Source organism: Gracilinanus agilis, chromosome 2, assembly GCF_016433145.1.
Source record: "Gracilinanus agilis isolate LMUSP501 chromosome 2, AgileGrace, whole genome shotgun sequence".
Taxonomy (NCBI): Eukaryota; Metazoa; Chordata; class Mammalia; order Didelphimorphia; family Didelphidae; genus Gracilinanus; species Gracilinanus agilis.
Window position 1 is genome coordinate 682,785,533 of NC_058131.1, and position 15,116 is coordinate 682,800,648.

At 40.3% G+C, this 15,116-nt stretch overlaps 1 protein-coding gene across 1 annotated transcript in view; it reads right to left on the reverse strand.

Moving 5' to 3' along the window:
- Positions 1-1,972: 1,972 nt before the first annotated feature.
- Positions 1,973-15,116, reverse strand: part of LOC123234362 (scavenger receptor cysteine-rich domain-containing protein SCART1-like) — a 43,382-nt gene continuing 30,238 nt past the window's right edge. The window contains exons 4-10 of the mRNA XM_044660268.1: positions 8,664-8,978; positions 7,872-8,180; positions 7,420-7,737; positions 7,029-7,343; positions 5,377-5,694; positions 2,231-2,542; positions 1,973-2,094 (exon numbers count right to left, since the gene is read on the reverse strand). Of these exons, the coding sequence (XP_044516203.1) occupies positions 1,973-2,094; positions 2,231-2,542; positions 5,377-5,694; positions 7,029-7,343; positions 7,420-7,737; positions 7,872-8,180; positions 8,664-8,978 (2,009 nt within the window). The remainder of the gene's footprint in view (positions 2,095-2,230; positions 2,543-5,376; positions 5,695-7,028; positions 7,344-7,419; positions 7,738-7,871; positions 8,181-8,663; positions 8,979-15,116) is intronic.

The following is a 15,116-nucleotide window of genomic DNA, read 5'->3' on the forward strand; positions in this document are numbered from 1 at the left end:
ATTCTTTATCTCAATGTAGAAGCCCCTCTGTGTGCTATCTTACCATGGCATTGATTTAGGAAGGAAATGGGATTCATGAGGATATATACGTAGGAGGTTTATTCATCGAAAGGAGCTCTTTGCAGAAACAGGTGAAATGGAGATATCCCAGCAGGGTCAGCCTTCTCTAAAATGTCTAGGTCAGTAAAATACGTGCCTTTCATTTCCCTTTCCTTGCTACAATTGTGTTCTTTCTATATTCTTGCTAATAAAACTTAGTCTCTGGATAAAAAAATTGTTAAAATGCCAAATAATCAGTTAATAAAACTTTTTAGGCTACCCTTTTCAGGAGTAATAACATTTTTAACAAAGGATAAAAGGAATTTAATCCAAACAGTGAAACTGGGCATCAATAAGTCCAAGTGCAGAGAGGTTTAGAAGAGATGGTATTTCAAGAATTATGAAGTGACTTCTGTGTGAATAGCATAGCAGCAAGAACTATATATTTGAACTTTCTTAGACTCCTAAAATCATACCTCAGAGCCTCTCGCTCTACCTACTCAAAAGGAAAGTTCTATTCAGAACCTTGATCAAATTGATCATGAAATTCTAAAACCCTCTAACCTTCTGAACAAATGATTTTGAGATGTTCTCTCTAACAGAGAACCACAGAGCTTATAAAAGGATACTTTATGGGGATATGATTGAGGATGTAGACTCTAAACAATCACCCTAGTGCAAATATCAATAATATGGAAATAGGTCTTGATCAGTGACACATGTAAAACCCAATGGAATTGTGTGTTGGCTATGGGAGGGGGTGGGATGAGGGGAAGGAAAGAACATGAATCATGTAACCATGGAAAAATTTCTTAATCAATAAAATAAAATTTAATTTAATTTTCTTAATCAATTTTCTTAATAAAATTTTCTTAATTTTCTTAATAAAATTTTTTCTTAATCAATAAAATTAAATTTAAAAAATAAAAGGACACTTCAAGCATATTGATGCAAATATATCTTGGAATGGGACATTTTATCTAGGGTCTTGTAAAAAAATGCCATCTCCTACAAAAAAACTGCAATCAGTGACCCTGGGCAAATCACTTGACCCCCATTGCCCACCCTTGCCACTCTTCCACCTATGAGACAATACACCAAAGTACAAGGGTTTAAAAAAAAACAAACTGCAATCTTCCCTCAGTTGAATGAAAAGGGGTTTGACTGCACATCAACAAAGGGTATGAAATGCTCAGGATATAATAGTCTAAATGCAGAAGTGCAGTAGGCGTTAAAATTATTTGGGATACAACCTCCCAAATCATAAATCATTTATGAGGGAAAGTAAATCATAATTCCTTTTGGAAAATAGGTTCCTGCTTGGACTATTCTTCCCAAGAAAATTGTTGCAACAACAAAAAATATTTGCAATTGGACATTTTTTTACCTTTCCCTTTCTTTCCCCTCAGATCTCATTCCTCATTCAAAGAGCTCAATGAAGGGGTACCTAAGTGGACAATCTAGCTATGTGACCTTGGGCAAGTCACTTGAACCCATTTGCCTAGCCCTTGCTCTTCTTACTTAGAGTTGTTACAAGACAGAAAGTAAAGGTAAAAAAAATGCTAAAAAAAAAAAAGGGTACGTTCTTACCTTTTCTCTGTCTCCTCTTGTGACCCAGCCATGCTGCCATGAATATGAGTATTAGGCAGACAAGAGTTCCCTGGATGATGAAGACAATTATAGGTATGGTGAATCTCTCTGAAGCAGCTGAGGTAGACAGGCTTGAATAGGAAGAACCTTGAAAGACAATTGGTCATCCCCAGTGGGGATCAGCCTCACCAACTTGTTATTCACATCCAAAATGCTGTGGGCTAAAGGGTCTGATTGATGGCTGGTTAATGGAAGCCTTACTCTTCCACCTACATCTGTAGAGAGCACAGGATTTCTTTGTACCCACATTGCCCAGGGTGCTACCACTCAGTTGGCTTTTGATTCAGCAGGTAATCTGAGACTGGAAGTAATTATCTTTGAGGATGACATGATGAATAAAGGCCATGAAGAGAGAGAAGGGCAGGTTACCTGTTTGGGGTGGCGATGTAGTCGATTGTCTCTCATCTACAGAGAAAAATTAGAAGGCACCAGAGTGGTCAGGCAGTCATGGTTGTCAACCATCTCAGAAGAGATAGTGTTTATGCTACTATTGATCATCTCTCTCTCCCTCCCACATTCTATTCAGGGAACCCTTACTCACCAGAGCAATTCACAGCTGCATCTTCCTTGTGGCCACAGTCACTATGTCCCCAGTGATTTGCAGGACAGTCCCATAGAGACAATTCATTCCCCTTACACTGCACCTCATCCAACCAGACTTTTCCTGTCCCCTGTCCAAAGGCAGCCTCTCCTGGAGCAGATATAGCTGGGCCACAGCCCAGCTGCTGGCATACAACTTCAGCATCTGCCAGGTCCCAGGAATCATCACACACTGTTCCCCAGGAGCCTCCATGCCAGATCTCTACTCGTCCAGAGCAGCCATCCTTTCCACCCATGACCCTCAGTTTGTCCTCTGAAAATGCATTCATAGGGTGTTAAAAAAACAGGTGGCAATGGAGACAAAAGACTGAGCTTCAAACTTATAGATACCTGTGCTATTGTGGGAAGTGGAGGAATTGTATGTCTTTGTTATCCTCTTGAGAATTCCTTCTGGACTTCCTGCAAAAAAAAATATCTTTTACCCCACTCTTTTTCCCTACCTACATCTACCAAGTGCATCCCTTTCAAGTTTAGAGCTTCCATTGCCTTACCTGAAATGCCGGGAACTTTTAGTTCCATTTGCTTTTAGGAAAAGAAGGAACTTCTTTTTTCAGCCTCTTCCCCCTTGAATTCCTCCCTATTTTCAGGTTTTTGTTTTACAATGTGAATACTCCTCATGCTTGGTAGAATATGCTTATTTTTTTACCTCTATGAAAAATATTCAAGAAGGACTACACATGAAAAAGGATGTCAAAGGTATCCTCCAGAATATGTGTGAGCAGAAAAGAAGAGGGCTTTATGAGATCATGGGATGATGTTTGAAGAGTCCAATTCTTTTACTGTTGTTTATTAAATATTAAAAGACTCTCTGAAGCAGAACAGTCCATGGGTCTTTGGGCCCCAAAACTTCCCAGTGTGAGTGAAAGCAGATTAAAATGTAATTGGGAAATGTGTAACCAAACACATAAAAATACATAAAGATAATGTCAATTTGTTGTTCTCTAGGTCAGTATGAGATACACAGTTATTCATTTCTATTTCATTCCTATACCACTGCCCTATAGGAAGTTATGCAGTGAATTTGACAGAAAATATTTAGAAGGACATGAATGAAATTAGAGGGAACAAGAAGACGTGGATCATATACAATTTAGACTAGATTTATCAGAATCTTTCAAAAATGTATTTAAGCATCATCTACTATATTAGCCCTTTCCTGACTCCTCTATTAGTGCAATCTCTGTCCAAACTACCTTGATTGCATTCCCCCTATTTATACTGTATATATTTTGAGGTGTAAACTTCAACTCTCCCAGATGAAATACAAGTTTCTTGAATATAGAGACTGTTTCAGCTCTGCCTTTGTATCCCCAGAATTTAACACAGTGCCTGACACTTAAGAGCTTCATAAGCTTATTTATATGATCATCAATCCATTAATATATTCAAGCATGCACTAGGTGCCACAGAGGAGATGTATAAAAAGTTGGTTCTAATCAACATAATAAAGTTTAATAAGGATAAATATTAGTTTTTACAACAGTCCAGAAAACTAACTGCTAGATATAGGATGGAGCTATTATGGTCATGAGAAAAAGATCTGGGGTTTTAGTAGCCTTTTGGTACAATATGAGTCCACAGCATGGTATAGAAGTTAAAAGAGGAGGTCATCTTTAGTCTCATACATTGAAGTATAGTGATCAGATGGTCAGCCCATGTCTGGAGTATCATATCAAGATCTAGGAATTATATTGCAGAAGGATGTGGACAAACTGGAGTCTATGAAGACAACTATGAGGAGATTAAAACCTGCACCATGTGGGAATTTGGTGAAGGAAGTAGAATAGTTATTCTGAAGAAGAGAAGACTTAAGAGAGACACAGTGACTTTCTTCAAGACTGAAATACTGTATTTTGAAAGAGACATGAGATGTCTTCTGGTTGATTCCAGAAGGAAAAACTGAAGGCTAAAAAGTTTCAGAAACAGATGGTATCTTAATGCAAAAAAATTTCCTTAAAATTAAACCTGCCAGGCAGCTGGGTAGCTCAGTGGATTGAGAGTCAGACCTAGAGATGGGAGGTCCTAGGTTCAAAGCCAGCCTCAGACACTTCCCAGCTGTGTGACCCTGGGCAAGTCACTTGACCCCCACTGCCCACCCTTACCACTCTTCCACCTATGAGTCAATACACAGAAGTTAAGGGTTTAAAAAAAATTAAACCTGCCTCAACATGCAATAGCCTTCATTTGGCTTCCTTGTCCAGTCATTGGAGGTTCTCAATCTGAGGTTGGATGACCATTTGTCTAATATCATATTGAAGACACTATACAACTATGAACTGGATAACAAGATTTTGTACAACATCTGGAGAATTATAATTTACTAGCAATTAATTCTGGTACTCCTTATACTACCAAGATAACTGAGTGGTTGGGGGACTAACTTGATATGATATGTGTGATACATTACAGATTGTGAAGCCTTGCTAAATTCTAGCCATTATGATTTGTTTGGAATGGTCAGAGGCTTTGAGTCAGGAAGACATGAGTTCAAGTTCAACTTAAACACTTCCTTACTGTGTGACCTTGCTTGTATCACTATACCTCTCTCAGTTTCCCCTTCTTCAAAAGGATTTTCAAAAATTCCCAAGCTGTAAAGTTGTTGTAAGATAAAATATGTCAATAATTTTGAAATCCTTAAAGTTCTAAAAGAATTTCAATTATGTAAATCTGCTGGGAATTGGGCCTCATCCTCAATTTGTTCTCCCTCTTTCTTTCATCGGATTCCTTTCCTGTTCTAGTTATGCCAAGACATTATAGCCTCCCTTTATCTCCTGGCGAGGATTTTCAGGAATATCCTTCCTTCTTTCCTTGCAGGAAGGAGAAAATACACAGATGACAACCTAGGCCTTGCTATGTGACAAAAGAGACATTGTATTTTTCAGGCAGAATTAACATATACCTTAGAACATCTTACAGACCAACAGTCTTCACAAAAACAGCTCTAAGCCAAGAGAGGAATTGCTTCCCTGGTCATTTCCACAGTTCTGGGGTCTAGCATCCAGCCTAGAATGAGTATATCTAATGTTTGTTCCTCCTCTGCCCTATTCTGGCTACCCCAGCTCAGAGCCTCTTGTGCAGAGCAATCACCTTCACAGATGACCCGGACCTCATGTTCATGATGGCAAAGACGTTCCTGCCAAGGTGTAGATGAGCAATGCCAGAGAGAGAAATTGGACTGCTTCTGACACTGAATGTTACCCAACCAAGACATTGTGAAGTTGTCTTCAGGTTCTGGTTTCCACTCCTGCCACCCTTTTTCTCCACATTCCAGGTTTTTGCATATGAGAGCCAGGGAGATCTCATTCAGTGTTGTGTTGCAGACACTTCCCCAGGTGCCATTGTAGAAAACCTCCAATCTCCCAGCACAGTGGTGGGAATCACCAACCAGTCTCAGTGCTGTGAACTCTAAGAATGAAGGTACAAGTCATTATACAGGTTAACCCTGGATTTTTTATTGCCTTGTGCTATATCCCCTCTGTGTCATAATTTTTTTTCCTGTGTATCACTCATATCCCTGTATAGTAGCTCCTTGCCTTTTAATATGCTTATCCATGTATATATCATGTTTTTGTCCATCACTCCCCCAACCTAAATAGAATGTAGCTCCTGAAAGGCAGGGGCAATGGAATTTAAAACTTTGATCCACTGGTGTTTAGAATAATGCCTTAAATGTAGTTAAATGTTTAACAAATGAGATCAGTGAAAGAATGAATGAATATAGGAGCCATGGCTAATTATTTGTATTCCCTTCAGCATTTTACAACAGAAAACATGGGTGAAACCTCAATGATCAACAAAATTCTAGAGTATCTAAAATGTGCAAAAGACTGATTATATATCTATAGTGTCTTGGTTTCCTAGTGTCAAAGTCCCTCTCCTCTATGCCACCAGCACATAGAAAGTCCTACCAACCTGCTGAGATTTCACTGAAATGCCTAGTGAGCAATCTAATCTGGATGGTATCAGAGAAAAAATCCCAGTGTCAGTTCCATGAATGCTACTGAAATATCTACAAGAACCCATGTCTTGATGGAGGTCCCATGTGAATGTAGTCTCAGTGGCCTTGTTGCTCTGGAACCTCCATGATTCTATTTATGGATCAAACCAAAGTTTATTTTCTAATCCTGAATATTCTGTGATCATCATATAGATACACTACTGGTTAGTAGATTGTGGAATCAACAAGTAGCTGTCTTTATCAAGTATAATCCAATATAAGTTTTCTAAAAAGATGTAAAAAATTCATATTGCCAGGGTTGAAAAAAATTTGGACAGATGAGAAGAACATTGGACTGTCTGAAGATCTCATAGGGCTCCTGGAAGTTCATATGAGGGTATGGCATCCCAAAAAAAGAGCCCCAAAACATTCTGATGCAATATGAGGCAGGAAGTGACAGTCCTGTTATACTTTGTCCTGGTTGGAACACATGTAGGGTATTGTGTTCAATTTGGGGGGAAAGACTAAAAGGAGATCATGGATAAGCAAGAAAGTGTCCAGAGGAAGACAATTAGAGTGGTGAAAGACCTCAAATCCATGCTCTGTGAGGAGCAATGCAAGAAACTGGAAATGTTTACATTGGATAATCAGAGACTTGAGGAAAAGTAAATCTGCCATGCAGAATAAAGATTGGATTTGCTCTGTTTGACACCAGAGACCAGAATTAGGAGTGATGAATAGAAGTCACAGAAAGGTAGATTAGAAATGAATTCCAAGCATCCCAAAAAGACTTAGAACTGACCTGAGCAGAGAACTCCAGCATCTTCCTTGTGTCTGCAGTCATGCTGGCCCCAGCCTTGGGATGGGCACTGCCACAGCTCAGACTCATTTCCAGAGCAGCTCACTTCATCCAGCCAAATAAGACCAGCCCCTGGCCCATAGTGAGCAGATCCCGTGGCGCTGAGGGCCACGCCACATCCCAGCTGTCTGCAGACCACATTGGCATCAGAGAGGTCCCAGGCATCATCACACACGGTGCCCCAGGTGCCATTGTGGTAGATCTCCACTCTGCCAGCACAGCGGCCGGGGCCATCCACCAAGTGGATCCTTCTGCTCCCTGAGGGACAAGGCTCATGATTAAGCATGAAAATGAGAGTCCAGGAAGGATTGTGAGAGATTGGGCAGGTACTCACCTGAACAAACAACACCCACATCCTGAGTGATCCCCACTGGAGCCAGGGAAGATGTGGAAATGTTACACTGGCTCAGTTGGGTCTCACTGCCAACACACCTTACACTACTCAAGCCTACAGGACCTCCCCTGTGGTGTCGTGTAGGAGGGTTAGTGGCTCTCTCTGCTTTTCCACAAAGGAGCTGCCTACACACCACCTGGGCACCATTAAGGTCCCAAGCAGCATCCAGGACTCGGCCCCAGACTCCATGCAAGGAAATCTCTACTCTTCCATCACAGCGACTGTATCCATCCCTCAGCTGCACAGATCCTGGCAGATCTGGAGTTAGAGACATAATCAGCATAGGACATTGAAAGAAATGGTATATTTTATGATACAAGCACCATGAAGAAATGATGACTCTATAGAAAACCCCCTACTGTGCCCATCTCTCTTTCTCACTCAGTACTCACCTGAACAAATAGTTACTGCCAAATACCCAAAAGGACAGGTGGATGATGCCCCCAAAGTGCTTACTGGGCAATTCCATAAATGAGACTCTGTGCCCAAGCAATGAAATTCATTAGGGCAAATGGAACCAACACCTTCCTCAAAAGAGGTCGTTTCCAGGGTAGCTATGGCACTGCCACAGTTGAGTTGATGGCATAGGACAGTGGCATCTTCTATATCCCAGTGGGAAGCACAAAGTGGGGTCCAGACTCCCTGTACCTGTAGTTCCACTGTTCCAGTACAATTGCTACTTCCATTCACCAGTCTAAATTCTGCAAAAAAAAAATAAATAAAGTGGGTTACTTCAGAGGAGTCTTTCATACATAGACACCAAGAGAGTCCAAAACTCTCTTATTGACTTTCTTTGAACACTTACTAAGTAAACACTTACTACCCAATACTCTTTCCCTTTGCTTCTTTCCTTCTAATCTCAATTCTGTTCCATAGAGGCTAAGATTGTTTTCATGGTTAGAAGAATATGTGGTTGCCTTCAAGGAATGATTATTGGATGGTTCCAGACAAAACAATCACAAACAAACATATTTCTATATTAAGGTCATATTCTGAAGTTTTTAGTCAAATAGAGGCTTTGCTAAAAATCCAAGTGTTCCCATGAAAGTAACAACTGAAACCTAATAAAGAATTTGTACCTTAGTAAGTATGGATTTTTTTCAGATTCTTTCTTGATAGATTTGGAAGAAGAAACTAAGATATACATGTTGACAGACTTCATGGGTCCTTCACAAGGCTCTCACCTGAGCACCTGATTCCTGCATCTTGCCGATGAGTACATGAGTCTTCCTGCTTCAGCTTCCGGGGACAGTAAAACAGGTGGGATTCATTCCCTCTACATTGGAAGATCTCTCTCCACACCTCTCCAGGACCTTCTCCAAAGTAAGCTCCTCTCAGGATGGAGACAGCTATTCCACATCCTATTTCTTGACAGATAACATTAGCCATTGGAAGATCAAGATCAGAGTCGCAGACAGTGCCCCAGGTCAGGCCTCTTTGCACTTCCAGACGCCCTTCACACCGATGTTCACCTCCTATAAGCCGGGTTTCTGTGTATCCTGAGCAATCATGAAATTCCAACATTTCAGACCTCAGAGGGACCACCAAGACCAAAATGACAAGTCTATATTTTACCAAAGTCCTCTTTTTGCAATTATGTCAACAAGAAAACAATCAACCTCAGCTAAAGATCTTCAGTGAGACACAACCTGAGAGACCTATCTTTTTAGGGATGGTTCTAACCTTTAGTTAGCTTTTGCTATCATTGATCCCAAATCTGCCTGTCTGTAAATTCCACCCACAGTTCTTACTGCTGTTCTCTGAGGCAGAACACATCTAATCTTCCACAAGTCCTTTAAATACTTGAATATAGCCATCGTGTTCTCCCTAAGTTTTTTTTCTCCCTCATTCTAAACATCACAGAATCCTTCTACCAGCCCTCATCATGGAAGAATCCTTAAGTCAGATTTCTAATACCAGAGGACAAGATAGAGAAAAGAAGAGCTGACTCAGTTTGTCCCCTTCAAGCAACCTCTGCAAGCTGCCCCTTTGTTTCTCCAAGTAACAATAGCTATTATTTATATAATACTTCAAAGTTTACAAAGTACTTTACAAATACAGTCTAATTTGATCCTCAGAAAACCCTGGAAAGTTGATACTTTTATTATCCCCATTTTATATATAAGGAAATTAAGGCTGAGGGAGGTTATGTGATTTCTATAGGACCAGATTTGAACTCAAAGGAAACCAATCATTTACTTAAACCTCTCCTCCCCAATAACTTCTAATGTAATGAAATATAACTCTCCCTAGCCTCACTGAACATATGACATATAAGCAAACAATAGAATTCAAAAAACTCTTACCTTCTTAGAATCAATATTGTATGTTGGTGCCAAGGCAGAAGAGTGATAAGGGTTGAGTGATGGAGGCTAAGTGACTTGTCCAAAGTCACCAAGCTAGGAAGTATCTGAGACCAGATTTGAACCCAGAACCTCTTCTCTCTAGCTGTGGCACTCAACCCACTGATCCATCTTGCTGCCCCCAACAGAGTTTTAAATATGTAGTTCCACCAAGAAAATTATATATGTATTTATATATGTATGTATATATATATATATAATCTCTGACCCACAGATTCAACTGCTAGACACAAACCCCAAGGAGGTCAATAATAGAAAGGTCTAATATGAATTAAGGTATTTATAGTAGCATTGAGCAGGGGTAGAAAAGAACTAGAAAAAGAAAAAAGCTAGAAAAAAAGAACTAGAAAAGAAAAAGAAAAGAACTAGAAAAAGGTGCCCACAGATTTTCTAAATAAATTATCTCCATCATATAAAAGAATATTACTGTGCTATAGAAATGTGATGAATATGAAGAAGTAGGAGAAAACCTAAATGAACTAATGGAGGACGAAACAAACAGAATCAGTGAAATGAGATGACAACAATGTAAATGGAAGGAAAGATAACAAAATAACTGATGCTGAATGGTATAAAATTTTAACAACCAAGCTTAGAAAAACTTAAAGATTCTCTCCACCTCCAACCGTAACCCATTCTTTGCTGAAAGAGGAGACCTCAGTGTCCATTATTATCTAGAACATCAGTGTTTATTAATAAGTTGGTTATTTTTATGGAACAGTTTTTCTTCCTCTTATTTTTTCTTTCTTATTCTCCAAAACAAGTGATAGTTCTCCAAAACAAGCAGGGAAGAAATATATAGTGGGGAATTTATATGTTGTAAAGACAAAGGATAGCAATAAAAAAGTGTTTTATAAAGAAATCAACAAATAAGTATATACATGCCCCACTATAAATGAATAAGCAAGAAGTTTTCCAACTCTTTTCCCCCAATGTCCATAAGATGGCTGATTCTTTAAAAATATCAGAGAAATTGCTGGACCTGCTTTTTGACCCAAAGAATGCTCAACCTCCCTTTCCCCTACTATGATATGATTAACTTCAATATTTATATTTTACATTTAAAATTTATTTATTTAATACAGTGGTTCCCAAACTTTTTTGGCCTACTGCCCCCTTTCCAGAAAAAATATTACTTAGCCCCCTGGAAATTAATTTTTTAAAAAATTTAATAGCAATTAATGGGAAAGATAAATGCACCTGTGGCCATCACTGCCTCCTGAATCACTGCAGCACCCACCAGGGGGTGGTAGCACCCACTTTGGGAATCACTGATTTAATAGAATTTATTCCCTGGTCTCAAATCCTATATCTCCTGTCTACACCATATCATTACCTGTAAAAAGGATAATTACGAATAGATTATGGCATTCATATTTCTATTACTCAGTTCATTCCCTGGAAGTGGACGTTTACAAGCTATTTTTCAAAATTTAATTTTGTAGCTGTTTATAAAATTCTCTTGGCTCTACTTGTTTCACTTTTTATTACTTCCTGTAGGTCTTTCCAAGTTTTCTCTCAATCAACCTGTTTATGATCTCTTAACAGCACAGCAGTATTCCATCACAATCATATATCACAATTTGCTCAGTCATGCTTCAATTGATGGACATCCTCACAAAGAAAGCTGCTATAAATAGTTCTTTTTCTCTGATTTCCTTGGGAAGCAGATCCAGGAATGGTATTGCTGTGTCTAAGGGTATATACAGTTTTATAGCATATTTTTTGGGGGGGAAGATGTAATTCCCAATTACTCTCCAGCATACTTGGATCAGTTCATAATTCCACCAATAGTGTTAGTGTCCCCATTTTTATACATCCCCTCCAACTTTTTTTTTTTTTTTTNAGGTGCCATTGTGGTAGATCTCCACTCTGCCAGCACAGCGGCCGGGGCCATCCACCAGGCGAATCCTTCTGCTCCCTGAAGGACAAGGCTCATGATTAAGCATGAAAATGCGAGGCCAGGAAGGGTTGTGAGGGATTGGGCAGGTTCTCACCTGAACAAACAACACCCACATCCTGAGTGATCCCCACTGGAGCCAGGGAAGATGTGGAAATGTTACACTGGCTTAGCTGGGTCTCGTTACCCACACACTTCATCCTGCTCAGCCCTACAAGGGCTACCTGGGAGCCTGAGGTAAGAGAAGTATAGATTCTCTCTGCCTTTCCACAGTGGAGTTGCCCACATAATACCTGGGCACCATCAAGGTCCAAAGAAGCAGGTTGGGCCCGGCGCCAGCTTCCATTCAGGGAAATCTCCACTTTCCCATCACAACGGCTCTGTCCATCCTTCAAACGCAGAGAATCTAAATTCAGGAAGAGTTAAAAATGAAGCAATATCAAAGAGTCTCAATTTGTTATTTGTCTTTGAAGGTAATGGAAAAATGCTCCTGAGGAATAAGAAGAAAATTAACCTGTTTTGACTGAATATATGGCGTTATTATAATCCTGCCTAAGATTATGAGAGGTTCAGAATGCAAAAAGTAGTAGATGGGAAGAAAATGTGATGGAATCCAAAGAGAAGAGACAAAGATCATACTCAAGGATAAGGTCCTTTGGAGAATTTCTCCTTTTTGGGGTCACCAGCCATCTAGGGCACCAATGAATTTTGTTAGAAAAGAAGTATGATAAGTAAATGTATACACCCCAGAGGAGTGAGAAGACCACTGGAGTGAGGAGGTGGAGATGGAGGCAGGGACTGGCATCTAGTCAAGATGGCTGCTTGAACAAGAAACAGATCACCCAGCTTCCACATAACTATTTCAGAAACACCTTGAAGTTCCCATCGGACCAAATAATAATAAAGAAATTCAGTGAACAATTAGCCACTTTCTCCACTCCAGAACTGCATGAGGTCAGCCAGAAGCCCAAAGGAAATAGGAAAGAAAGCTGACAAAAAGTCAGTGCCAAGCCAGCATAGCCTACAAAGCCAACCTGGGACTGGCCAGGGATCTATGTATCCTTCAATGTTCTGCAAATAGTGGAGGACTCCCTCTGGGAAAGACACGGGGTGGTCAGAAAGCCCCAAAATGGAGACAGTGGAAATCATAGAATAAACAGTAGGCTAAAACCAGCATAGCATTGCAGGTCTCAGACCTGGACACCAAAGGTTTAGGGACCCTGAGGTCACTAATATTCTGTCCTGAGATTCCACAGAAAGTTCTAAATATTTACTGTTCTGAATATCAAAGATCCAGAAAGCTCTAAAACCAAGGGATGGAATTTAGCAGAAGAGTCCAAGGAAAGACTATCAGAGCTCCCCATGCCATCCAAAAGTACAGCAAGGGTCAGAATCTGACCCCTTGCACAAAGCCCCAGTTCAGGAAGCAAAGCTGAAAAGACAAATAAATCAAAGAAAATACCAACCAGTATCAAAAGATATTGTGAATCTAGAGATCTTCAAAAAGGAAAAAGTAGGTTCCGGGTTAAGATGGCGGCAGAGTAAGAAGCAGCTCTTAACCTCTCCTGACCGAAACATACAAAACTCCTCAAGGGGACATAAAAACAAGTCCAGACGAAAGGAGGAACCCCACAACAGGGCACAGCGTGGAAGGTACGTGGAATCGAGACATTTCCAGGCTAAAAAGGGCTCTCACTCACTCAATCGCGAGCTGAGCAACCGCCCCACCCCCACCCCCTCCACACTCACCTATAGCTCCGAACCCAGCTAAAAAGAAATAGAGCAAGTTTGGGGCACCCATCGAGTCATCAGCAGCTCCGGGACCTGTTCCTGACAGCAGCAAGACTTAGGACCCCATTAAGTCAAAAAAAGCACGTGAAATCTGAGCGCTCGCGCCGGAGCAGGACGCTGGGCGCAGAGAGCCGGCTGAGTAGAGGCGTGGGTGGAGGCAGAACTAAGCCTAAGTGGGGAACCAGTGCAGACGGGTATACGACTGTGGAAGCAGCGCCCTGAGACTTGTAAAGAAACCTCCAGCAGAGGATCAAGCAAGGGAATCCACCAGGGGGCTTGACCTTGGAAAAAACCAGAATTCAGACCTCAGGAGCCAATAGACTGGGAACAGACACTGAGCCCGAGGATAAAGCTGAGAAGCTGCTGGGCTAATGATGGCTACTCAGCATCAGGAGGTTCAGAAGAGAAAGAACAATAACAAAAAGAAGAAGTCTTTAACACTCGACAGCTTTTACACAGAGAAAATCCAGACAACCGAGCAAACAGAGGAGGAGAACAAACAAGCATCCGGACCCTCCTCAAATAAGGAAAACTCCTCACAAGCTATGGAAGAGTTCAAAACTGAGATTCTGAGGAAAATGGAAGAGATCTGGCAAGAAAATAACAGTTTAAAAGGTAGAATCTTGCAATTGGAAAGTGAGGCTCAGAAATCAAATGAACTGATAAGCAAATTGAACACCAGAAATGACAAGATTGAAAAGGAATACCAGAAGATTATAGCCGAAAACCAAAAGATTATAGCCGATAACCAGTCCCTAAAGGCTAGAGTCGAGCAATTAGAAACCAATGATCTCTCAAGACAACAAGAACAAATAAAACAAAGTCAAAAGACTGAAAAAATAGAAGGAAATATGAAATATCTCAATGAGAGAGTGACAGACCAAGAAAACCGGTCTAGAAGAGACAATTTGAGAATAATTGGTCTTCCAGAAAACCCAGAAATTAATAGAAACCTGGACTCCGTACTAAAAGAAATTATTCAGCAAAATTGCCCTGAAGTCCTACAACAAGAGGGCAATATAGACATCGAAAGGATCCATAGAACACCCACCATATTCGACCCAGAGAAGAAATCGGTTAGAAATATTATTGCCAAATTCAAAAGCTTTCAAGCAAAAGAAAAAATCTTACAAGAAGCCAGAAAGAGACAATTCAAATACCAAGGAGCACCAATCAGGATCACACAGGATCTGGCAGCCTCCACACTAAAAGACCGTAAGGCTTGGAATACAATATTCAGAAAGGCAAGAGAGCTGGGCCTGCAACCACGGATCAACTACCCATCAAAATTGACTATATATTTCCAGGGGAAAGTATGGGCATTCAACAAAATTGAAGAATTCCAGGTATTTGCACAGAAAAGACCAGGGCTGAATGGAAAGTTTGATATCGAACCACAAAAATCGAGAGAAACCTGAAAAGGTAAATAAGTTACAGAGGGAAAAGAAAGAAAACTTGTAATTTTTAAATTTGCCTTTTTAAGGGCCTCAGTGAGATCTAATTATCTGTATTCCTATGTAGAGAAATGTTATGTTTAATTCTCTGTAGTGAACTCTATTCACTATTATAATATTCACTATTAT